At 37.4% G+C, this 25,662-nt stretch overlaps 1 protein-coding gene across 1 annotated transcript in view; it reads right to left on the reverse strand.

Annotated features, from left to right (window-relative positions):
• Positions 1–25,662, reverse strand: part of luzp2 (leucine zipper protein 2) — a 67,548-nt gene that overhangs the window by 29,818 nt on the left and 12,068 nt on the right. The window contains exons 3-6 of the mRNA XM_007887861.2: positions 10,544–10,661; positions 6,641–6,711; positions 4,239–4,320; positions 3,982–4,044 (exon numbers count right to left, since the gene is read on the reverse strand). Coding sequence (XP_007886052.1) covers positions 3,982–4,044; positions 4,239–4,320; positions 6,641–6,711; positions 10,544–10,661 — 334 coding nt within the window. The remainder of the gene's footprint in view (positions 1–3,981; positions 4,045–4,238; positions 4,321–6,640; positions 6,712–10,543; positions 10,662–25,662) is intronic.

Consider the following 25,662-nt stretch of genomic DNA (forward strand, 5'->3'; position numbering starts at 1 on the left):
ATGCAAGGACAGATATTTCAACATCGCTTTGCTAACTTGGTGTTGCTCTGTGGCAAGCAAGATAGCGAATGCTAACCATTTGGTGAAGATATTGCTTAAAAGGTCTGCTTGACTTTAATTAATGGTTACATTAATAAACATTTGACTTTCTGACTGGCCCAGAGGCATCAATCATGTCCAATATTATTAATTGAGACCTCTTTCATAATTCTAGATGCATTGCCTCCTCATCTGAATCAATGGGTCAACAATTCTGAAAGGGATTTTTTGATTCCCCCAATAATGAAACGTTGACTTCCAAATGATCTTGATGTCTTTCATCTATCAAGTCTCTCACTCTTCCGCAAATTAAAACAATTTTTTTTTTGGGGGGAAGCATTAACTACTTCAAGAAGCAGTGAAATGTGATTGTCTGGGAATCTGGATGATTAAATGGAAAGTCGATGTGAAAATTAAATAATAGCTAGAATTTATATAGCTCCCTTCATATGGGATGGCATCTCGGATTGAAGAAAACACCTTGATGTGCTTTTCAAAATATAATAGATTGGAAATTAAGTGACTGTTATAAAGGTAAACACAGAAACTACTCGACTCTATGCCTGCAATGTCCCCTGCACAATGATGGGATAAGTAGCCTCATTATATCATTACGCGGGTAAATTTTGGATTTGGAAGGGAACAGAAACCAGGAAATGGACCCACGTTTCTCTGAAACAGCACCAACCATACAGTCCCTTTACGACCATCTGAATCACAAAGTAGATAGAAATAAAAATTCAAAACATAATCAAAGAGATGAGATGATCTGGTATTTGAATTAAATCTGAATTCAGGGGAGAGAGAGAGAGAGAGAGAGAGAGGTCCTGTTTACTGTCAGTGGCAACTCCCCTGAAAACCTGCACGTGCCCATTGCTATGTTGTTTGCGTACGACATCTTCCTTTACGACGATGTCACTATGGTAACGAGGAGACTGACTCCAGTAGGAATTTGCTGCTGACTTACACATTGTTGCCTCGTAATTTGTTTAACCTCGAAATCTACCCTGAAGTGGTGGTCCTTCAGAATGGCTTTGAAGGGCAAAATTTATGGAGTTTGTAAAATGCAAAAGCTTTGATTTGTGGTGGCAGTGCATTAATTTCTCCATCAAATCAAGTGTAAATGGGTAATAAAGGAAACGTGTGTTGGCAGTGCAGATTAAAGGTGATTCTCTACCTCACGCGCTTTGACCTGTTTGAATATTCAGAATTACTCACTAGTCGGTTGGGTCATATTTCAAATTATAAGTGAAGTTCATTTACTTGATGGGTTAGTTATGATTTTGTTGAAATGCAGCCTTTAATTTAAATCGTTTACTCCAGTAAAAATGTTTTATTTATGAACGCAACTTTAGCTAAACACAGGAAAACATTATTGTGATATTGAAATGAGATCGTTGACCTGCATTTGAATTCATATTTACATTTTCACTGTCAATTCGTAAGATTTTGATTTTAATAATAATAAAATAATAATAATAATCCTTGCATTTGATATAGCGCTTTTCACGTCGGGAGGACGTCCCAAAACGCTTCACAGAACACACTGTAAAGTGAATTGACTGTATATTTGTGGGCGAACGCGGCAGCCAATTGCGCACAGCAATGTCCCACAAACAGTCGTGGATTGAAAATGACCAATTCATTATTGTTTTTGGTTTTTGGAGGGATTTTAATTAGGCTCTGTGTGGAGTAAGGAAACTTGCCCAAGGTTTCGCCCTCTGCCTGGAATTGAACTCAGGTCTCTCGCTTGCAAAGCGAGTGCTCTAACCACTGAGCTACAGGACTCCACAAAGTATTTTAGGTGTATTTGCATTGCAACTTTTCATTCCCGACCCCCCCACCCCCCACCAGCCAAAAAAAAAAAATTGTTCCTTAAAATCTCAAAGCAGAAGTAAATTTGTTGAAGAAGAAGAAAGCAAAATATATCCAAGGTGTAGAAATGAAGTGCTGATCAGCGAGGCAGAAAAAGAGGTTCAATCGACTGAAATGGGTCAAACGTAACGGGAACATGAAGAAAACAGTCTAATCTGAACAATCTTAAAACCTGATGGAGTGAATGAACGATGGACAGATCCTTAGCCAGAGTGCAGGCGATCACGGCACAATAGCAACACTTTGCTGACACAACCAACCAGAACATGCGGGGTGAGTGAACGGAAAACGAGAATTTCAGAGCAAGAGAAGTTTCAAGCAAACCGTACGATTATCACCTCGTATAAAGTATTCCAGGAAAAGAGTCAACATGCAACATCTAGTGAGAGAAGAGTCAGGAAGTAGAGACTGAGGACCAATCTCCAAAATCAAGCCCAAGGCTCATAGATATAGAACCAATCTAATAGGAGATAATAGCTAAATAAGTGAAGTTTGAGAATAGCTTTGAAAGCGAATTACCACTTTTAAAACTTATACCTCGACTGACTCTGACAGACTCACTTGGGGCGTTGATTCAACCAAAGGGTTGCAGATTTTTGTGTGGAGTTGGGCTTTTTTGGATACACTTACTCTATGTATGTAACATTTTAGAGCTTTGGAGAATTTGACAAATTGTTGACTTCAGTCTCTGCAGCTGGCTTTCTGTATTTATAAGCTCTCACCATAAAATTAACTGTGACAATGATTTATTTGATTAAGACATATTTTGTTCTCTGTAGAAGGTGGCACGGGTACAGCATTAATCTGAAATATCTACTGCATCAATACTCATAAACCGTGACCGGTTCCGAACATTAGGATAGTGTTTTTTATCATTAAGCTGAAAGTGCTATTCATTACGAGTTTAGCAGATGGTAAAATGCCTGTTTTAAGTACTCAAAGACTTCAGTGTTCCAAAATGTCCTCTAAGTTGTCTTTTTTAGTGGCATCAATCACAAGTGAACAGTTGAGTCATTGCATAGTTGTAATATGGAGCAATTATCTTCCACATTTAACATTGAACGTCAAGCAACTCCTTTTTATCATTGGAGTTAATTTAAAGAATGAGTATCCCCGTGGGACATAGGTTCGAATCCAGTCAGGTAGGACACTTCTCCAATCTCTAAAGGCTCTTAATGGCCAATGAGGAAATTTAATTTAGGGAATTGTAAGCTGGTTTCCGTGGACATATCTGCATCCGCAGACAGCCTATAATTCAACTCTAATTAAAGCAACCTTGCTCAGAAAGGTTCTGTGGAAAATATATTATCGTTGTTGTGGCTAAGGCCCTGCAAGAGATATGTTAGCGAGTTCCACTTGTATTCACACCTAACAGGGAAGGTTTATCTGGAGTGCCTTTTCTTCAATTTGGTCATTCCTTCCTCTGACTACCTTAAACAATTCATTCTCCAAATAATGCTGAAATGTGTGTTTTTATCATCGTGGTAAGTGTATGACCTTAATTTACATAATTAATGTACTACACTGAACTTCGATCCCTAAATGGTTTTTAAAAAATGTTGTCAGCACCAAACAGCCATGATTTGAGTAATTCATTTTATTTGGGAGATTGTTGACCAGGAAACCAGGAGAAACTCCCTCCTCTTTTTGAACAGTGTCATAGGATCTTCCTGAACATCCACCTGCTCAGGAGGATATCTTGACTTAATGCTTCATCTTAAGGACTGCTACTCCAATAATGCAATTAATCCCTCGTATACAGGTGTGTGTCAGCCTAGACTTGTGAGTTCAAAGTCCTGACAAGGGGCTGAAGCTCACAGCCTTCTGATTCAGGGGTGAGAGTGCCACCGACTGAGCCAGGCTGATGACAACTAAATGACACTTTGCGATGCAACACTAGAGAAGGCACAGCATGATTTGTTCTAAATTCATCACAATACGAGCTCCAATCGTGGCACACAACATGGGAATCCACACTTATATGACATTCTAAAGGCTTATCTGTCGAGTGCTTATCTTTTTTGCCTAAACCCTCAGGTAGTCTCGCAGAGATAATCACATTCTTACCTCTTGCTGTAAATCTTTTATCAGTTTGCTCTTCCTTTCCACTTCTGCTTTCAAGAAGTTTATCTGTAATGGGACCAGACCAATAACACTGAGGTTACATAGCAAAACAACACTGCAGCATTGAGCAGAACAAACAAGTTGATTTTTTTTCTTTTTAAAAAAAGCCTGAAAGCAAGTTTTACGATGCTGCAGTTTTTATCTCTTTAGTGCAACGGAGCCAGAAAATGAATATAAGCATTATGTCTTGGATAGCTTACCCCGGCCTGCTGCTTTTCTGCTTTCAACGCCGCTTCATTGACCTGCTTTTGAAGGGCTTCCTGCAGAGATTTCATTTCGTCCCTGATTGAAAAGAAGGAACTGATGTCTCTAAATATTGTCTGCAATGCAGAAAACCTTCAGAAATACCAGTCCATTTTGCAAATCAAGCACTAAATTTGCTTCAAACCATTTAGTGTTGCGATTGCTTTGCTATTTACAGCACCATCCTAACCCACCAAACTTTATCGTATCTTGTAGCACAGTATATTATGTATTGAATATGTAACATCAATCGGGATCCTCGAGGACAAAGTGTTGATTTCACAGGCATTTTAACTCTCATCAAGGAATTCCATTTATTTTTATTAATATTTAATATTCTAAATATGATCTGGAGTAAGTCCATGCAGAACAAGAACCAAATGCCCGTGATTTTTAGTGATTTTTTGAATATAAAAATAAGTTTAAATTTTCTAATTTCATACACACGGAATAACAAGAAAAATAAGTGAAACGGACTGCAGAATTAGCACAGTACTGTATTTTGTTCATTTCCTGGATTGATCTGAAGTAACTGTGGTCTAAAGTATGGTTCATCTGGTATAGCTTAAATTCTATGAAACTGTGTATATTAACTGATTAGGTTATGGTTTCTCTTGTGACCAAAATGCAAATGGCTTAATAATGAACAAGTCCAATTTGCTTATGATCCTTGTTGTCATTCTGCAAGATGTAGCATAGCTTTTGAGCAAAGTAAATGAGGAAATCAGTCCAACAAAGTGTAAAATTCAATGGTTTGCTTTACATTGCCTTTGTGACTGGACTAGGATAACCACTAGATAAAAAAAAAACTGTAGTTTATTCACTTTCTCCTCGTTCCTAATTTTCCTATGCAACTTACTCATATGCCTTGCAGCCTCATGCACAATTAACTCATTTCACGAACCAATCTGAACCATGCAGCAGGAACCTTCTCCTCCAAGGTAAGGTTGCTGCTACAACTGAAAGGTTTGGATATTCGGGAGGGATTTGTTTTGTATAAAAATATCCTGATTATAGCCAACTTGTGTCCCAGATGTCTTGCTACAACAGATGTATCTGCATCTGATGCAAATTTAGAAACCTTTTGCAATTTCCATGATAAGCTCTGTCAAACAAAATTCTTATTCTTAATATATCTTGATGATCCCTCAATAGCGATACGGGGAGTGGGTATGTCCTCAAGTTGTGAAGAAATGTTGTGAGCCTCTGCATATCAAGAAACCCAATTCAGCTCTAGCTAAACCCCACTGCTATGTGAACCTAACAAGACATTAGTTTGGCCTCTTTACAAATAACAAAATGATCTTCAGAACTGGAAAATCAGAACCAGACCATGGTAACGAAAAATATCCAATAGCTAGATCCTGCCTCAGCCTTGAAAAGCTTATTACATTTTCTCATAAGAACTACGACAGCTCTCTGATAATTCACTTTCAGTGACATCAATAAGCTTTGGAGGGTTGCAATACAAGAGCCATAGACAAGTCTTTTCAACCAATGTTTTTTGCTTCAGCTATTGAAACACAGAGAAATGTTTCACCTTCCCCTGCATTTATTGCAACTCACACAAGATAAGAGTTTTGCTAACTATATGTAATCCTTTACTTAGGAAGATGCATTTTATCCTCAAATCATGTATATAATCCAGATATGAGTTGATTTTTTTTACCATTTGTGAATGTACTGTACAGTAGAGATGTTCTGGTGTTGTCTCTTGTCATATTGAACATAACATTACTAATGTAATAAGGATGTAGGCGAAGAGAAGACTTCAACCAGCAGTGTCAGTTAGACCCTGTATCACCAAACAAAACAATATTTTAAGGCTAGTGGAAGCTTCATTCACAAGCTACAAAGGGGTATACTGTACTTCCTCACTTCAGGGCACATTTAACATAACTTAAAACCAATATTCCTGTTGTCAAGGGTAACACATAGCTATATTTGGCTTCATTCACGACATAAGGTGACATGACATAACAACTTGACATGACTTAAATTAGTCTTTACTAATGCATAGAATCACAGAATTTTTTGTACTGACGGAAGCTATTGTGCTTGGTCTTTACTAAATTTATCTACTCTATTCCCATTTCCGTTCTCTTTTCGCACACTGTTTATAAATGTCTACACTTCAATGATTTATTTAATTCCCTTTTAAATGTCATAATTGATTCTTCTACAATAACCACTTTCAGTAATGTGTCGCACATCCTAAACCTTTCCCCTAAGGCTTCAAGTAATCTTGAATGTTATGCCTCCTTGCTGCATTTTCACCAACCAGCAGAAATAATCTAACTAACCTTACAGACTCTTTCAGAATTCTGACGTAAAGGCAGGAAATAAAATTGGGACTTACTTCTGTTTCTGGCTTATTTCCAAAAGTTTCTGAACATCATTTTTGGCAACGGTTTCATAACTTTTCAAGGACTGATTGGGTTTCACATAGGAATAAAAACAATGAAGAGAGATCACATAAATGAGATTTTACACAACAGAACAACTTGCACAGTACTAAGAAAGTTAATGTTCTATAACAAATAACAAAAATGTAATCATGTTTTAAAAAAGAAGACATTTATTTAACAGTACTTCATTCATATTGAATACCCCAGTGCAACTCTATCTAGATAATGTAAAATTTGGATTGGCTTCTTGAAAGCAAAGATGTCTCTCATTCTATCATGAAGTCGACATCCGGAATATTGTTCTGCTCAATCACTATGAAAAAAATATTGGGGAAATGTTCCAGTCTGAAAAACAAAGGATGTTTATGCTGACAATAGTCTCCTTAAATTAGAATCTTCTGCAAATCATGTATGATTTTATTGTTTCATAACACTGATGTTAAAAGGAATACGACCAAATAATTTAGCATTTTAATGATGCTGACTTCCAGCGATTTAGTGAATGCAATTTTTTTCTAATTAACTTCCTAATTTCTGGAATAACTACAGAAGATCTACACATCAATGAGACCTGTAAGGCAATATACCATTCTGAGATTAAATGGATATTCAGTCAGACTACCAACAGCAACAAATTACATTTGTATGGTCCTTTCATGTCGGGAGGATGTCCCAAGACACTGACTTAAACAAAGCCAATAAAATATATTTTATATATATATATTGTGTTAAAAGACCAGGGCATAGAGCGTCACAGATCCAAGTAACGCCTTGGTGTTCTTAAAACAAATGATCTTGCAAATTTGATATTGTAAATTGTCTTTAAAAACAATTTCCACACAAACTATCTTGATTGTGAACTAATCTTCATCCAGTTAATTATAGAAAAAAAAGGAAAGCAAAAAGGGTACAGTTAGGTTTCACAATCTAATGCAGTTTTGTAAAGATATAATCACTTGCAAATATATACAAATCACTTTAAATGATAACTAAAAACAGAAACTTAAGCACATCTCAAATCCATTTGCAATCTCACCATACTTACTGCCTGGTTGCAGATGTAAATTGTTGAAAGTGGAATACAATAACAAGTCTTATTAAATGTAAGCCTTATTGCTTTAAAAGTGAATCAGTACTTTACAACAGGATGTTTCACTGTATATTTTGTTGTATGAAATTGGGACTCAATGCTTCCTATAATGCATGTGCACCTAGACAATATAAATAGCATTTACAGTATAAGTCGGAGAAGGAAAAGGCTGAACTATAAATTATTCATTACTTCTCTTGTTATGTCTCATTATAGCTGAAATCCCATTACAAAGTATGCTGAAGCCTACTGTCAGATTGCTTTAATACTTCAGGCAGAACTGCACTGCATTCATTCTCGTCCATTTGAAAGAGAATGTTGGATGCTTCTTACAGGAATTGTGTTGGAAAAAAATCTAATAATTCTATTTAATATTTTATCAGATTTGCTTAAATCAAAAACAATCATTTTTACTGATTTCCTTTTTTTTAGTCGCACATCAATACAATATGAATTCTGTCAAGCACAAGTCAAAATCAGGGAGACATGTCTGTTCTTATTTTTCTTACGAGGAACCTGAGAGCGCCTACCGAAACAATATATCGCCTCATATTGTGCATGCGACTAAATTTAGTTGTGAATATTTGGATGATGCATACTTATGTGGGCATCATGCAGTTGACACCCACAACACATGATAATGGGCAAACAAGATAACAGTGACACGGTTGCACAGTAATGATGAATCTCAGAGTGGGATAAGGGGTGGACAATACTATTCTAGTCAGCATAATGAAAACTAAACCACTGATTCAGCCCACAGTATAGTGGGGGAGTTGTTTTCAGAATTCATCTGAAAGAGGTTTATTGGAACAGATGGGCTTGTCAACATTACCAAAAGAAAGTGAATTATCCAACTGTATTTTTTTTTCTGCTGTCCAAAATATTCTACTTGACAATTTTTTAAGCAGTGTTAAGTGCTTTTTAAGCACTTTTTTATTGTGTAAAGATATGAATAGTGACTGGGACAGGTTGCCAAAAAGGGTGGTTGAGGCCAGGACATATCCTAAAAAGGATATTGCGGCGATTGAGGGGAAAAGATGTTGCAATGATTGAGAGGATACAGGGGAGGGCAACCAAAATGATCAAGGGGATGGAGGAGTGGACTATGAGGAGCGATTGGGTAAACTGGGAATGTTCCCGCTAGAGAAGGTTGAGGGGCGATATGATTACGGTCTTTAAGATTCTGAAGGGACTAGATAATGTACACCATAATAAACTGTTTTATCCTGTACTGAACAGTAAAACCAGAGGATAGGGCCTGCGATTGAAGAGAGCTGAATTCAGAACAAATGTGCGGAAACACTACTTCAGTGAGCGAGTAGTAAACTTATGGAACAGGCTCCCTAGGGAGATGGTGGAAGCAGAAAATGTAATTTGTTTCAAGAACAAATTAGATAGATTTCTACTAGATAATAATATCTCAGGATACAGTATATAGTTTGGGACACAACCTGTCGCTTGAAGCGACTGCCAGGATAGTCAGAAGCAAACTAGGTGAACCTTTATCTTGTTTCGGCTAGCAAATTCTAGTTCTTATGTTCTTAAAAAAAAAGGTTGAAGCTGTGGTGGGAAGATAGTAGGAGTGAGTGTCCTGGAAAGAGGGATCAGATGGGACAAAGGACCTTCTGCATCCAAACCAATCTCATGATTGAAATTGCAGTAGCCCAAGCTGGATTGCTGACTGCACTTACTAAGTAGTTTTATAGTTACTTTACTTAGTGTATTTACTGCATGTCTCCAGTGGAATACAAAGAGGCCAAATCGTTCCAGGAAGATTATGGAAAAGAAGAATCAAAATGATTATAGCTTCATTTCTTCTGCCTTTAGTAGATAGTAGAGAATAACTTCAAGGTCTGTAAAGTGGCAGCTAACTTAAATGCCCAAAGGTTTTGAGGTAATTACGTTAAATAATATCGTTTCACTTCATGCGGTAATGCCAGCTTCAATTTTGCCATTATTTCTTATGAAAATCTAGCGTGAAGCACAAAGGTATCATAATAGCATGCAGTGGAATAGAACACAATACTCTGACTCATGAAAACCAGGGTTTGAATCCTACCTGGGCAGAATAATTTCAGTTATGATCATCAAGAGCTGCTAGTGAAGTGGATAGGAACAACCTCCACCTCATTAGTAAAAGCAATCAATTCACAGCAGAACTAATTGCCAGTAATTGGGCAACGTGATTCAGATAGGGTAGATGGAGGTTATTGTGTAAAAGTGAAAGGGGTTGCACGTACCAGGATATGGGAATATTGGGATGGAACTAAGTGCTTGCAGCTCTATCCATGCAGTGCCTGGATGTGTTTTATTTTGTGCTCAAAGGAAGGATTCTCTATTCCCAGACACATGCACTCCCTGCCTTAAGAGATGCAAAATCCGAACAGAACATCAAAGAAATATATTAGTCTGATGTTCGATTAGAGAAATGTATCAGACTTGGTCTCAGCAGCTCTCTAGTTTGAAGCAAGTTTTGTTTGGAAATAAACCCATTAGTTCACCACAATTTCCCTTTAAAGCAGTGCCAAATCCCTCTGTGAATGAGCTGAACATTATTAATCTGGAAATGTTTTTTGAGGATAATTCCTTCAATGTTTCCCTTTTCCACTATATCCATTATGCTAATTTTACCCAGTGTGGTATTCAATGATATTTATGTAGTGTGAAAACTTATTGCCAAGCTGTAGGCTAAGAACTGGAATCTGCAGATGCTGTGCAGTGCTTAATGAGTTGAAAGATTTTGTAACTCCAAGTGTCTTACCTGAAGATTCCCTTTAATTCCTTCCAGTTCGATTGCTGTTTTTGAAAGCTGATGGAGAAGGTTACTTTTTTCCATAGAAATCTGCTTAAGCTTTCTTTCCAAATCTTCATACCCCCGCCTAATGAAGAAGGAATAAAAAAAACTAGAAGTTAAAGATCAAACAATAGCAACAATGTCCTGTTTGTGTTATCTTTAGCAGCTCTTTGTACTTCAACTGGTATTAAAACCAAACAAAGAAATTTAATGACATAGACTAAAAATGAACATTTATACTCAGAAGGGCAATTGCAGTCTGTTTAATTTTTTCTGGCTGAATCTACTCTGATTCAGTAAATTGTGAATGGATGAATGAATGACTCCAGATGGAAAGGCCCGACAATCCTCCAGATTAATTGGTCATTCACCCTATAGATGTTTATGGGACTTTGTTGGGTGTAAAATGTCTACTGCGTTTGCCTACAAATAACAATCACTCAACAGTGATTACCAGTGAAGTATGAAGGGATAGGAGTGTAATTCTCTTAATACTGGGGTACAGGGTATAATATTTACTATGGGTAGGTGGTTTACAAATATGGGAAGAGAAATTGGACTATTTTAAGATCATATTGTCCACTTCTGTATGTCTATTATTATGCTGTATGTCTATTTTTAAAATTGTTGGATATCTTCCTCTACTGGGCTCTATTTTCTCTACTCAGATCTGCTAAGGGATCGATTGTCAGTNAAAAAAAGAGTATTGCTATTCAATGAAATTCTTTTTTTCTAATCACTATCTGGATCATACATTGATCCCACTGTCTGATCTCCCAGCAAATGTAAAGCAATCAGAAAATGTGACCGAACAGAAATAGACCATTTGTCCCATTTAATCTGCTCTAATCTTTTTCTGCATATGAGCCTCCTCGTCTAATTCCGCTCTCTCGCTTGCTCCCATAATCTTTAATGTACTTCTTTTTCAAGCATTCAGTTCCTTTTTAAAAGAATTTATGGACCCTGCCTCAACAAAATTGCTTTGACGAGGTAGATGCTAATTTTATTAGCGCTTGCACTCACTGAACAATTACTTCTCTATTCTGGTCAGGTTTTTGAGATGAAAGTCACAGTCATACCGATCGCATGACCAGCATCATTCTGGCCATCCAGATAATGTATCCCACTCACAATATTGCTATACATGAGTCATTTTTGTTTCCCCAATTAGAGGTTTAATTTACCGTGATTCTGGTGCGTTGTCTGTATGGCTGGCTGTGCTTTGTGATGCGGATCATGAGATTTGTAATACTGTGACTCAAGCTTCTCATGAAATTAGTCATGGTTTAAAAAAAAATACTGAATTAACTACTGAAAGTGGAGCAATGATATCAACTTAAATATTTAAAGCTAAACCTTCCTTCTTAAAAGACGTCTATGCAGTCGAGGGAAAATCCACTGTGAACATCCAGAAATGGTTGTTTTACTTTGCATTTCATGATAAAAACAAACTGTTGTCTCTACAGAAGTAAACAAGTCACTTGTGCAGCCTATTGTATCAATTAAATGTGATTTAAGACCAGCTCAAGCTTCCCTGTTCATTTGATACAATATTAAAATGAGTTATGCAAGATTGAACTAAATTAAACTTTGATGAACAGACTTGGACTACTGTGGAATGAATTCATTTAGTTGAGAATACTGGTATATTTGGCAAGCAGTACATTCACTTGGTAAAGGAAAATAATAAATTTAAACTCCAGTAGAACGTCAAGAGATAACAAGGGATTTGACAGTAATTGTATTTCTAGCATGGGTTCCGTTAAAATTATATGCATTTCATTTTTTTATTATTGCGGAGAAATTAATCAGGCCAGTTTTCAGATGGGAAAAAAAGTGCCATTTTGATTGTAACATTCAAATCAAAGGCGAAGTGAATTAATATAAATAGAGGTGAAATGTAGTAGCATTTGCCTTCTTGTCAATTTATGGAGGTCATTTTCTACATGAATCTTGTAATTGCCTAGCTTGCCTCTGTGCTTCATAAAGTAAAAGTCAATTTTATTGTCGTACTTTTCAGCACTTACGTTTTTTCGCAATTAGACTTAGCTTTTTCATTCTCCGTGAGTTAATAGGGACATGCCATATCGCATCAGGCTGAAACCCCTCAAACCTGACAATGATCTGCCACTGAGAGGACAGCGTAGTTAATATTACTGTCCCAAATGTCTGAGTGATTGCCTCAGTCTTGGAATATTAAATGTCACTCCTCTCTTATGAAGTTAAGTCAGAAAAAATTCCTATTTTTAGCCGATCTAATAAGTTTGATCAATCCTTTAATCCCCAGCTACAAGGCGAGGTCAAATTAACTTGAATTGACATAACCAAAGAAATATGAACAATTTCCATCATATTTCATCTATACCACATGCAAATGCTACCTTGAATAATTAAATGCATCTGCTAAGTGCTGAAGCTTAATGTGAGAAACAATGATGGGCAATGTTAACAAACCTAGCAGTAAGTACGAACCTGGTTGTTAGTCGATTGGCGGATCGCTTTTCCAGGGGTAATAATTCCTTCAGNAAAAAATAATTTGGTCACTTAATCCATGACTGTTTGCGAGACACTGCTGTGTGTAATTGGCTGCCGCGTTTCGCCCACTCAATTCACTTTACAGTATATCCTGTGAAACCTCTTTGAGACGTCTCGAAGACATGATAAGACGCAATATCAAATGCAAGAGTTATCATTATTACTATTATAGAGACTGAGATGGTTCTAGCTCCTCCTAACTAGGGGTCCAGTGGTCATTTACTGTATAACATTAGCCTTTAGGTAGGTGTTATTGCTGAACTCTACAGCAATAGAATATCGTATAATTCGAATCATAATGCAAACTTCACTTTCTTGCTGGACCTAAAATCTATTATGATTTTCTGGCACAGCTGTGGCCTTGATGTGGAAAACACTAAGTGTACTCAATTCAGCATTGAGAGTGCTTTCATGAGAGGGAGGCATTAAAGCAACCACCAGTGCCAGAGTGAGTGCAATTCTATTATTTTTATAAATCTACCAACAAACAAATTGGCTGGAATAAATATTTCAAAAGGGATGCAAGAAATAGCATGAAACGCACAGCGTCTACCATTTTAAGAATGATTAATATGTTTTAAAACATGCTCATCGGCATTTTGTAACATGTGCACAATTTATTGTCGTGGCAAATAACAATTTGAGGCATCACTCTGTAGCCTGGATGTGCCAAAATATCTTTGTACACGTTGGAAACTATGGGGACAATTTTGCTGCGTTTCTTAATGGAATTTCTTAATTAAAAAATCTGGAAATATGTTACACTAACTCTTGGGTACAACACTCCAACCTAATCAACTTTTAGAGCAGGTTCTCCTTGAGTAGGAGTGAAGTGTGTGATACACTTTCAGCTGCCAGAAGGAGTTCCCCTTTGGATCTCTCAATCAAGAAATCTGTTAAGAAGTACCACAAAATTTATCCCAGTGCAATATTGGTTGAAAGTTAGAGCTGTCATAATGAATCCCAGAAATGATATTCCTTGAGCATTACTTCCTGGCAATAGGCCACACATTATCAAGTGTGTTAGAAGTCCTGTGGTATATTAACTTTAATATTTTATATGGCATCACAAATATGCCAAGCAATTTACAATACAAAGCTCTTGCACTTACGCAAAGAAATCAAGGCATATTGGCCTACAAAATCAGCAACAGTCTTTGATTTCTGCTAGTCCCCAGCTCAGTGCAGACTGTAGGCTCTTAATACTGTACCACAGGTTATTACTCATTCTGCACAGTACTGCAGTGTTTGAATCTGTCCTCTGAGAAACGTGCATCTTGACTGATGTGCAACTTGAATGACAATCCAGTTCCCAGAATATGCATATCATAATTTTATCTAACATTGAGAATTTAATAAGGTTTGGACTTCACAAGGTAATGCAATTACCTCAACAGTACGATACATATGAATGGGCACATCCTGTACACGGGCAATAAATTAACAAATATTTTGATATTGGACTCTAAATAATATTATACAGTAACTTACATCCATCCTTAGGAATGTTGACTTATTTAGCTCTCTCTCCCTCTCCAGATCATGCATAAACTACTTCATATTTGTTTACCTTCTCATACTCTTTTCCAAAAAGAAAACATTTGTTGGTCTGTTACTTAAAAGGAACATGTTTGAATGTGTGTGTATATGTGAGCTGTGCCGTCACTTTCAATAGAGGTACATGTCTGCCTCAGGCTATTCTGAATCTAGTAAGCAGACATCTTAATTCTTACACAGAGTTGTCACAAGGCAGTACTATCGGCTTCTCTGTGGGTTTTATACTCTAGTTGTTTCATAGAATCATAGGCTTATACATAGGCTCTTTGCAAAGAGCTACCCAAATCAATCCCATTCCCCCGCGCTCTCCCCATAGCCCTGCAAACTTGTCCTCCCCAAATAATTATCTGACACAGAAACTGTGTTGCACAGTTTTGCTGCATTTGATAATATTTCTGCATTGAATCAATGCAATTGGTAAATCTAATGGTTACTAAAGGTGCAATGAAACCTACACGTGTTATGGGAGGGGGTAGGGAGAGGGCATTACATGGAGTAAAAGCACTGACGCAGACAGGTTGAGCTGAATGAACTTTTTTGGTGCTGTTCAGTTTGTATAACACTATGAATTTACCGTGCAATGTTTCATAAATTGAGGTTTCTCAGCCATTTCCATCAAATGAATATTTTCGAAGGATCAGACGCTGTGACGGCTTTAAACCTATAGATAGGAAAACCATAGGACATAAAGTGGGTGGCAGACTCAAGATGTAATGGCTGGGCTGGGACACACTGAAATTGCAGTGATATCAGCTGAAATTGTAGGAGCACAGACCGGGAATTGGTGAGAAATATCTGCAGTGTGAGTAGCTGTAAACCACAGATTACGGCATATAATGATTTGACTCTTTTTGTTGAGAAATAAGCTTAACCAGATTCAAAACTTCTGCCTCCAGGCACTACCGAATGAATGAAGTAACCTTTGTATGAATCGATACCCTACCCATGGAAGTTTCTGCTGCTTTCATAGAATAACACTCTTCGTAGTCAACAACAACTGAGTCATTTTGAGTCATCCTCCCAATGTGAAATGTGCAACACCAAATGCAAGGACTATTGTTATAAAAATAACTAATACAGTATACAAAGCACGTTCCATTCCAGATGCAGAGAGATGTTTACATGTAGGTGGCATACATCTGTGGAACTCTCGGTCTGTGTGGGATATTTTCAGCTTGGTGATGGATTGCCACATGTGTGAGATATCCGACTGACCCAAAAAAGACATGAGTCTATTGGCTTCACCAATTTCACAATATTGTGAGCAGGTAAGGTGAACATTGCTCCAATCCTACATTGCTGTTAAAAATTGTGTCCTTGGCATCACTTAATACAGTGCAAAAGCAGCACAATATTCTCTGTGCACTTAAATAGCCTCTAAAACAAACATCCAATGGTATCAGCTATGAATGCTTCAGATCTGACACATTATTTTTCAGGAGGGATCTGGTACATTTTAGGAGTGCAGTAATGTGTGAGCAAGAGCACAGTAAAATTATAACTGTTTTATACTTAGATATTCACAAACAAATGTGTTCCATAATTGTGTTTGAAGTTCAGTGAGGTCTAATGGGACAATGTATAAATGAACTGAATAGTGAATCTCCATTGACCAATTTCAATGCTATCAGCCACTTTTCATCCATAAAACATGATCCCTGAACTCTGCAACAGCTGTATACAAGCTTAATTCACATTAATGGGCGGTTTGAAGAGATTTGAAGTAACTTTAGATGTGCTATTTAGAGATGCACAAATATATTTAGGGTCTATAAATGCCATGGTTTTAGGAGAGCAAGACAGTGCATCAATTTACTGTCTGGAGATCATTGCAAATTGAATTTAAGAAATGACAGGGCTACATTTGGCAAATTAAACTTCATTCAGTAGGTCTCCAAGGACTGCAAATTGGATGGATTATTAATGGGATCATTACTAAGCATTGTAATAAAATTTTGAAGATCAATCAGCAACTTTTTAGTGCAATATTTTAAAAATGAATCAGATTAAACGAAGGTTTAACACAGCTGCTCCATTAATACCAAACCCAATCATACAGCTACCATCCTTATAACAAAGGTGCTCTTTAGAAATCTCTCAATGACTTACTGTATGAGTGATTTTTGTTCTGTATTAACATTACTCCAATCATATTTGTGAAGCACAGCTTTTTAATACATATATACATATATAGATTTCCACGTACTGCCACCCAAAAATGATTGTAACAGAAATTGATCAAAATATATTAATGTGAAAAGGATTTAGTTCATTGTTCAAAACTCAAATAAATCTATGAAATTATGAAAAGAGGGCCATGCTCTACACCAACTGACATTGACAAGCTGTCAATGGCCAGCTGCACTACTTTCCCCTCACCACAGTTAGCTTAAGCATTAACCTAACAACGCTGTGATAATGCCACTCATGTTAATAAAGGGTATTGTAAAATACCATGAAAAGAAGCTGGAGACACTTTGTAATCTGTAAATTTGCGACTTTGCGTTTCTAACGATGGTACTTTACTTGGTACAGCAATGGTATGGTTGTACCAGTTCAGCTGTTAGGTTTGGGCACTCAATTGGATTGATACTGTTCAGTGCTGTTACAGTTCTGGCTGTTTCTCTCCCTCTTTAAAGAGCTGTAACATCATGGCAGTATTTTCCTTGTATGATGGTATCATGGTGTGTGCCAAACTAGAACATCCTAAACTTATGTAGGTAAATGTAGATCTTCTGGGGCCATTCCCACAAGAAAGTCTTCACATAAAAGTTTCTTTTAATATTCTGATTCTGATGGTTACAATTGATACAGGAAAGCTTTGTGAAATTAGTTTGCATCATTGATTATAATAGAAAGAACAAGGATTTGGGATTAGATAACATTAGTAGTGCTGGGGAGCACTGCATTCTCAGAAGCGATGTCCCTCACATAAGACACTAAACCAAGGTCCCATCTACCTTTTCGGATGGATGTGAAAGATCCTATAATCCTGCTCGAAAAGAGAAGGAAGTATCTCCTGGTGTCCTGGCCATCAATCCCCCAGATAAAAATGATCATTCACTCCATGGCTCTTTGCAGAACATCGCTGCATGCAAATTGGCTACTGCATTTGCCAACAAATCTGCAAATCCTGTGAACCATTTTGAAATGCCGTGATGTTGTGATAAAACACTGTATCAAATGTATCAAAGGATTAGTTTTCTTACGATCACCTTGATGGAGAATCCCAGGATATTTGTCCATATACATACATCCCACTATTCCCTTCTGAGATTCATGTTGCTCTGCACCCCCCCACCCTTATCCTGCCAGACATGTGCCTTTGTGCTCCATTACACTCTCATAGTCAGGGAGTGATTTAGGGAACACAGACACGATGTATGTCTTCCTCAAATTCTGGAATCTGTCTATTATTGTCACTGGTAACAGATTGTGTTTTGTGATCCATGCACTTTCCATCATCAATTGCAGCATGCAATATGATTCCACATCATCAACATTGAAAATTCAATGGTTTCCTCTTGTCACAAGCTCACTGAAAAAATTATAATTTTTTTACCACACACACGCACACGCAGGCTTCTCTTGATTAAAATCTGGTTACTTGAATTCAGGGATGAACATTCATTTGAATGAATATCACATCATTTACATATTCACCACAACATGTCTGTAAGGCTTCTAAAGGTCCTCCAAACCGTTTTGTTCCTTAGCACGTTTGCTGATTGCTATCCTGGATACAGTTAACAAAGATTGACAGGTTGTAGCATTTCTCTCTGGAGGTGAGACTATTGAAAGGAAACCTAACGGGTGTTCCAAATAAGTAAAGGATTTGATAAGGTGGATGTTAATAAGCTGTTTCCACTTGTTGGTGAGTTCAAAAATGAAGGGCCATAAATGCATGACAGCCAGGAGCAGAACTAAAAGGGTGTTTAGCAGGAACTTCTTCATGCAGAGGGTCCTGAGAAAATGGAACTCATTGGCTAATGCTGTAGTTGAAGCAAAAAGCATCAAAGTATTTAAAGAAGAAACTTGGTGCCTACATGCGAGAGAACAGAATAGAGAGGTGTAGGAGAGCGGATTCGGAGGAGTAGAGGCTCACGTGGAATATAAACACTGGCATGGATTAGTTGGCCGAATGACCTGTTGCTGTGCTGTATCATTCTACTGTATCTACTGCTGAGTGGGGTTGGAGTGAGCTGGGCTTTTGGAGTAGGGAGAACATGTCCTAGTTGCCAGTCCTGATCCTTATGACTGTTCCTTTAGCTGTGCTATGTAAGTGACCACCCACGGTCACACACTGCACTGGTTCGCTGGTTCAGTGTGTGACAGAAGCTGAGAAGTTGCAACATTTTCTCTTTCTCTGCTTCAATACATTCTGATCGAAATCCAATGTTTTCATTAGTGGAATTCCAATTAGATTTCACTCCAAGCTTTTTGGCGAGATGTTTCATTAAAAATAGTCAATTGCACCTTGAGGGCATTTGACTGTTTAGAAGACTGTATAATAACCTCATGTGGATTACTAGTCACATTTGGGAGGTTGCACAGTTGCAACATGCCCAGTCTTCAAAAGGACGCAATAATAATAATCATCATAACAATTAGCATGACATTTGATACTGTGTCTTGCATGGCCAGAGGACATCTCAAAGCATTCCGCAGCATACACTGTAAGGTTTATTGGGTGTGTATTTGGAGACAATACAAATGCAGCAGAATGTTAGTCTAAAGAAATTCTGTTTTGTGGGATCACAGAGGTGTGAAAAATAGATCAGGGCCTGGTTGAAACTATTTACCCCCCCTTTGATTTTACTTAACTTTCAACGACTCAAGACTTCTAACAAATTGTTTGCTTTTCCACATGACTACTAGCATCCTGTGAGTGGGACATTAATGCTTTACGTGGAGAAAGGTTGTGAAAGCTGCAAGGCTCATTTTAATTGCACTCACATTAGACCGTTGTTTTTGCAATTAAAAATGTGCTGGCACTGTCAGGAATTATATTGTGCCATTATTATAGATATTGCACATATGGTGGAAAGCCCATTTAAATTGCACAAGGCAACATTGCGGTCAACAGTTGCAATACTATCACATCATTGTAACAATCCGGGGGAAAATATTTACAAGGGACCAGCCAAGTAATGAAGCAATAAAGTAGCCTCCTTATATTTGCATGATAATGTACTTCAGGCACTGTTTACATGGTTTCAGCCCATTTGATTTGAGTGTTGCAAGACTGTTTTTTTAATGAAACATATTGTAACCCTTAAAATGCTTAGCCATAACCTCTAGGTGTATATGGCAGTGAAAATATCTAGGGGGGTGGGGGGGTGTGGTGGGGGAATGGAGGGAGGATGGCAGTAACAGCAACAACAAAATTACATTAGAGTCTCTTTCGGGGTGGACTTGCCCTCATGTGACATGCTTGGCAGGAAATGTCAGAATTGGGTTGATCTACTGTGGTGGGTTCAGTTGTCTGGTTCATGAGGCACATGGGCCAATAGTATTCCAACGTACTGTTGATGATAGACCAGTCAGTCTGGCTCGCTGACATGACTTGGAGGAACAGACAAGTCACTGGAAACTCTTCCTACGTTGGTAACCTTGCAAGTCAAAGTCCTAATTTGTGGACTTGCTGGACAAGCAATGGGAAGCTTGCCAAGCAGTGTTTGCCATGACATGCAAAGTAAATTTAGCTGGTTAAACTGCAGTGTTTAACCAATACAAGTCTTGGCTCTTGCCAGCCTGTGCCTAATATTTCTGGGATTAGGTAAGCAAGACATGTCCCTCTGGGGAAACAATATACACTCCATGCCGGACACAGGAGCATTTCTACACTAATGTGGAACTCTATCAAGTTTGGATACTCCTTCGCATGGCTAAGCAATGATCTGGATACTCAGAAGGAAACTGTATCAACATTGAGCTCCAGATATTGCCAAGTATTCTTTTATGTAACCAGTCTTTATTGATTCCTTTCAGAGTTTGGACACTATCTCTGTTGTACTCTTAATGTGTTTCTGGAGAGGGTCTGAGAGATTGATAGAATTACCATAACAATAAACATTTATTTAAGGCGAGCACTGTTCAAAAGATTGTGTGTGGGAGGTGATGATATCAGAATTTTGGGGATAAATTATTTTATATTGAAATGGACATTCTGTTTGTGCAATATCTGAAAACTGCCAAATCTCTTGCTGTTTTCATGCTAGAACACACACACATACTGCTGAATTGTCCTTCTCTTTTACATGACTGAATACGCCCTTTCAAAGTGTATAGCACTAAATAGGTCTTGGAGCAAATCTTTAAATTGAAGGCTGTCTAGATGTTGAAAGATTAAGTAAATGATCAGTAACCAATGCTGAGTTCATCTCTTATTTGACTGATGAACTCACAATTCAGAGAAGAGTTGTTGAGAAGAGCTCAGTTCAAATTTACCCCAAATTCAAAACAGGAGGAAAGCCAGGGACAATCTTTATACACAAATATCTCCTTTCTCTCCTACACTTCATAATGAGAACAAGTGTTCAGTATTGTAGTGCTATAGTTCTAAGCCTGAAAGTTTTTGATCAGTAACTGTTCAGAAAATGATGAGAGTATTCTGACATAACATAACTTTTCTGCTTGTTTAAACTCCTAAGGAACTACTCAAGGGGAGATGATCCACAATCTGACAATTATTTGAAAAGGGCACCACAAGAGTTTTGCGCTAAATCCTTTGAGAGATGCAGTGCAGAAATCTTTCCACATATTTCTCATCTTTTTGAGCAGAATATCTTGGCTGAACCAACATAAGGATGAAGCCTTCTGACCCAGAGACAAATATGTCATCTACTGAGCCAAACTATTACATAGACCACAACCTAATGCAATATAACTGTTAAGTGACCGCACCTATAGTAAGAAATCTAAACAGAATTGGANTTTTTTTTACCTCAGCAGAGAATTCATAGTAGGAAAGATACATAACTGTTCAGATTCAGCCTTGATCAAGACACACACAACTTGCACTTAAACAGTGCAAGTACCTTTCACCTAGTGTGAAAGTGCTTCACCATAAAGATATGGTGATAATCTTCTCTTTGACCGTGCCTTCAGCTCCCCTCTCAACTCTCTACCCCCTCCTCGCTCCCTCCCTTCCCTCACCCTGACCATTTACCCCCTGCTCGGGTCCCGACCCAACTGTCCAGCGCCTTGGGACGTCCTCCCGATGTGAAAGGCGCTCTATAAATGAAATCTTGTTATTGTTGTTGTTGTAGATGTTTCCCAAAGCCTCAAGGTCAACCTTTGATGACATTTGTGATGAATGGTGGAAATGCCATGATAGAGATGTGTTAAAAAGATCACTACTTTTAATGATCAACATGCAAGAGACAAAAATGCACTAATTTATCCCAGCAGAATAATTTGGATACGATTGAATATTTTGTATTAATTGCAAAATGTGAAGCAAATGTGGAAAATAGAGTTGGTAAAAGAATATCTTGTTTTACTGGAAAAATTGGAAAAGTTGAAAACTTCAGTTATATTCTAAAATCCTGTAGCTCAGTCGTTAGAGCACTCAAGGGTAATAATTCCTTCAAAATAATAATAGTCATAATAATAAATTGGTCACTCAATCCAGGGCTATGTGTGGGACACTGCTGTGTGCAATTGGCTGTCACATTTCGCCCACAAAATATACAGTCAATTCACTTTACAGTATATTCTGTGAAGCACTTTGAGACCTCTCAAAGACGTTATATCAAATGCAAGTATTATTATTTGATGGAAACTCTGTGGTAGCAAGGTGAGGAGAAAGAAGGAAGGGATAGAAAGAAGGGATATTGATGATTGAACAGAATGGTTTTGATAGTGATATCACACAGGAGGTTTATGGCAGACACTGTTATTTCCAACAAAATGGGAATTGTCTGAAACACTTTACATCATTTCTGTGAAAATTCTGCTGATGTATTTAGAATTTTTTAAACCACTGGTAAGACCATTGGCACCAGTACACCAGTGGTGAAATGAGGTAAATGGCAGACATTGAGGCAGCAGTCTCGGAAGTGAAGAGAATGAGAGTGAGAGGCTCCATACAGTACAGCAGTGAGTAGACAAAGTGGTACAATATTTTGTCTGTGACAACAATACTGTTACTAACCAGACTTGTCAGGCCTTATTTCTTTGCAGTCAGAAGTCATGGCCTATTCTGCTGTATTTCACTCTAAAAGTAGCTCCAAATTTTTAAATTGGTTTCTGATGTGCCTCATTCTTTTTGATCATAACCTTCCAAATATATCTGTGATGTTGATGGTTCTTTGTGTTACGAGGGCTGTCTCTTTCTGGCGTGTGCAGTTCAGGCTGCAAAAGCAGGACTACTGATTTTGGTAGACTCAAAATTCAGAGAGAGGGTTTTCTTACAGAAGGAGTGGCAGAGTGGCCAGGAAATGTCGCAGACTGAAATTGTGTAGAAATTGAATCACCCTGAAGCATCTTTCTGACTGGTTGCCGGGGTGCAGCAATTATGTAAACGATGGGTACCAGAGCATATGCTGTAATTGACAAATGAGAATATTTGTAATTTGTAAACCATACCAATCATTTTGAATAATAATTAATAGGATTCTGTAGGAAGAAGATGTCCTTGATGATTCGCAAGTTGACTAATAAATATTGTTTGAATCATAAATATTGCAATTATCTGGAATGGAAGCAATGCTGTCCAGATATGAAATGTGGAAAATAAAACAAAATCTCATTCATTCGTGTTCAAGTTGAAACGTGCTATTGATAAACATGGAACTTTTCCACAAGGGAAATACTTTCAGCCCATATATACTGTGAATAAGAGGCAGAATAAAACACAGTATATGTATCCTTGCCAGAATATTTGCTGCCCCACCAATCAAGATTAATAGTTTAATCCAGCGAGTTGGGGCTCCCTTCTGATCTAAAGGTGCTATACAAATGTAATTTGTTGCTGTTGTTGTTATCCTAACAAATGGGAAATTTTGTACTGTGGATCTGTGGCCACTAAAAAATGGGATTAAAATGGCCCAAATCATTTCATATGGAGCCATGGCACTGTTGTTTCATTCCTTTGGGCTGGATTCAATACTTAATCCCAGAAGTGGAAAGGAGCTGATTTGAGCTACCAATTCCCTACTGAACTGGGCCAACGGAAAATTGGATCCGATCCAAATTACACTAACTCCAGAACTATTTGAGTTAAATATCAAGGATGAAATGTTTGAATTTTAATTTGAATCATCAAACATCCATGCACACTCAATCCTTTCCTGCCTCAGGCAAGCACATGTCTTGTGCCAACTCAACTCTCTAAGCAGGGTTGATTGAGAACTTGACTTGCCCACTGGCTTCTCACAATGCGAAAAATAAAAGAGCTTTAGATAAGACAAGATAGTTATTAAAATGAACAAGTAATTTTATTACACTCTAACCTTGTAGTTTTCAAAATTGAACATCATACTGAGCCATAAATAAGCACGTTGCAGGTATTATGTAAACACACATAGACATACACATAAAAATGTAATAAACTTTTACTATTTCCCTACTGAATATTGTCTTAATTGACACTTGATTCAATGTTTGCTGCATAAAGCAAGTCTACCGGGATTTGAACATTGTCTTTCTAAACTTGAATTATTTATGAACTACATTAGAATATTAGAATTTAACAAATTACAATTTGTAATATTTGATGGATGCACTTTAAAAATGTTGATGCTTTATGCACTTGATATCAAATGATTAAATACAATTCACAATGAAAGCAGTATAATAATGTTAGGATTGTTGCTTTGAGTTGATAATATGCCAAATTTCAGGACCAGCTGATTTATACATACATTTGGCAGCTGCATATGAGATGAGTAGAGTTCTCTTAGCTTTCAGACAAATTATAAGTGTATCGTTGTCTGCTTACGTAACGAGCAAAATATTGGTGTCTTTGAAAAAATATAACTTGTTTGCTGAAATGTGTTTTATTCACCGTTAAGGATTACATTTATTTCCATGTACAAAAATCTAGCCAGAAGGTTAATATGTGCTTCAGTGTAGTTTCCATTGTGACTTGATGGGGTTGCGATTGTGTGGAGATCCAAAATAAAATTTATGAGACGAGTCATTGTACACACTTGTGTTTCTTTTAAAAAAAAGAAATGGAAACTGATGTAGGTTAAAATTTAAATTAAACAGGAACTGTGATTCCTCATCGATGGTTGACAAATGTAAGGATCAGTTATCAACTTAAATCAAGAAATTTGGCATTTGCCCTCAGTACATCCGAGCAAACCCTCGAGAATGAATAATTAAATGCTTGGGTTGTAATTAGGGTCTTACATTTGTACCATGTACAGAAGAATTGTTAATTGTTTCCTGTTTTGGCATCAGGAGTGAATACATTATAGCTTCATCTGTGCTGAATTTTCAGTTGAAGGGCTAGATGACCGGCTGTGATGGGAGAGCTCTTGGATGCACATTCAGTGTATCACTGGCCAGCATCCAATGCAAGAAAATAAATAATAATCAGCCATCCCTCCAATTATTCAATAACATTTTAATGATGGTATTGATCTTCTTTGGACCATAAGTATAATTTGATTTCCATGAGCTGATACTATGTGTGTGTGGAGGGAAGATAGAATAAGAGAGAGAAAGAAATACTATCTACCCACCCTTACATAATAATTATAATAATAATCCTTACATTTGATATAGCGCCTTACCAAGTCTTCGAGACGTCTCAAAGCGCTTCACAAAATATACTCTTGAGTGATTTGACTGTATATTTTGTGGGCAAAATGCGGCAGCTAATTGCATGCAGCAGTGCACAGCCATCCTCCAGTGGATATTTTTTTAAATTTAGGTCTCGAAAGCAAATTGTCTTGTTAAACACACAATCAGCCTCAATAAATCAGATGTAAATTAGCACACAAGTATATATACGTTCACAGAGAGCAAATGATTTGCCA

The sequence above is a fragment of the Callorhinchus milii genome, unplaced genomic scaffold (genome assembly GCF_018977255.1).
Source record: "Callorhinchus milii isolate IMCB2004 unplaced genomic scaffold, IMCB_Cmil_1.0 Scaffold17, whole genome shotgun sequence".
Classification (NCBI taxonomy): domain Eukaryota; kingdom Metazoa; phylum Chordata; class Chondrichthyes; order Chimaeriformes; family Callorhinchidae; genus Callorhinchus; species Callorhinchus milii.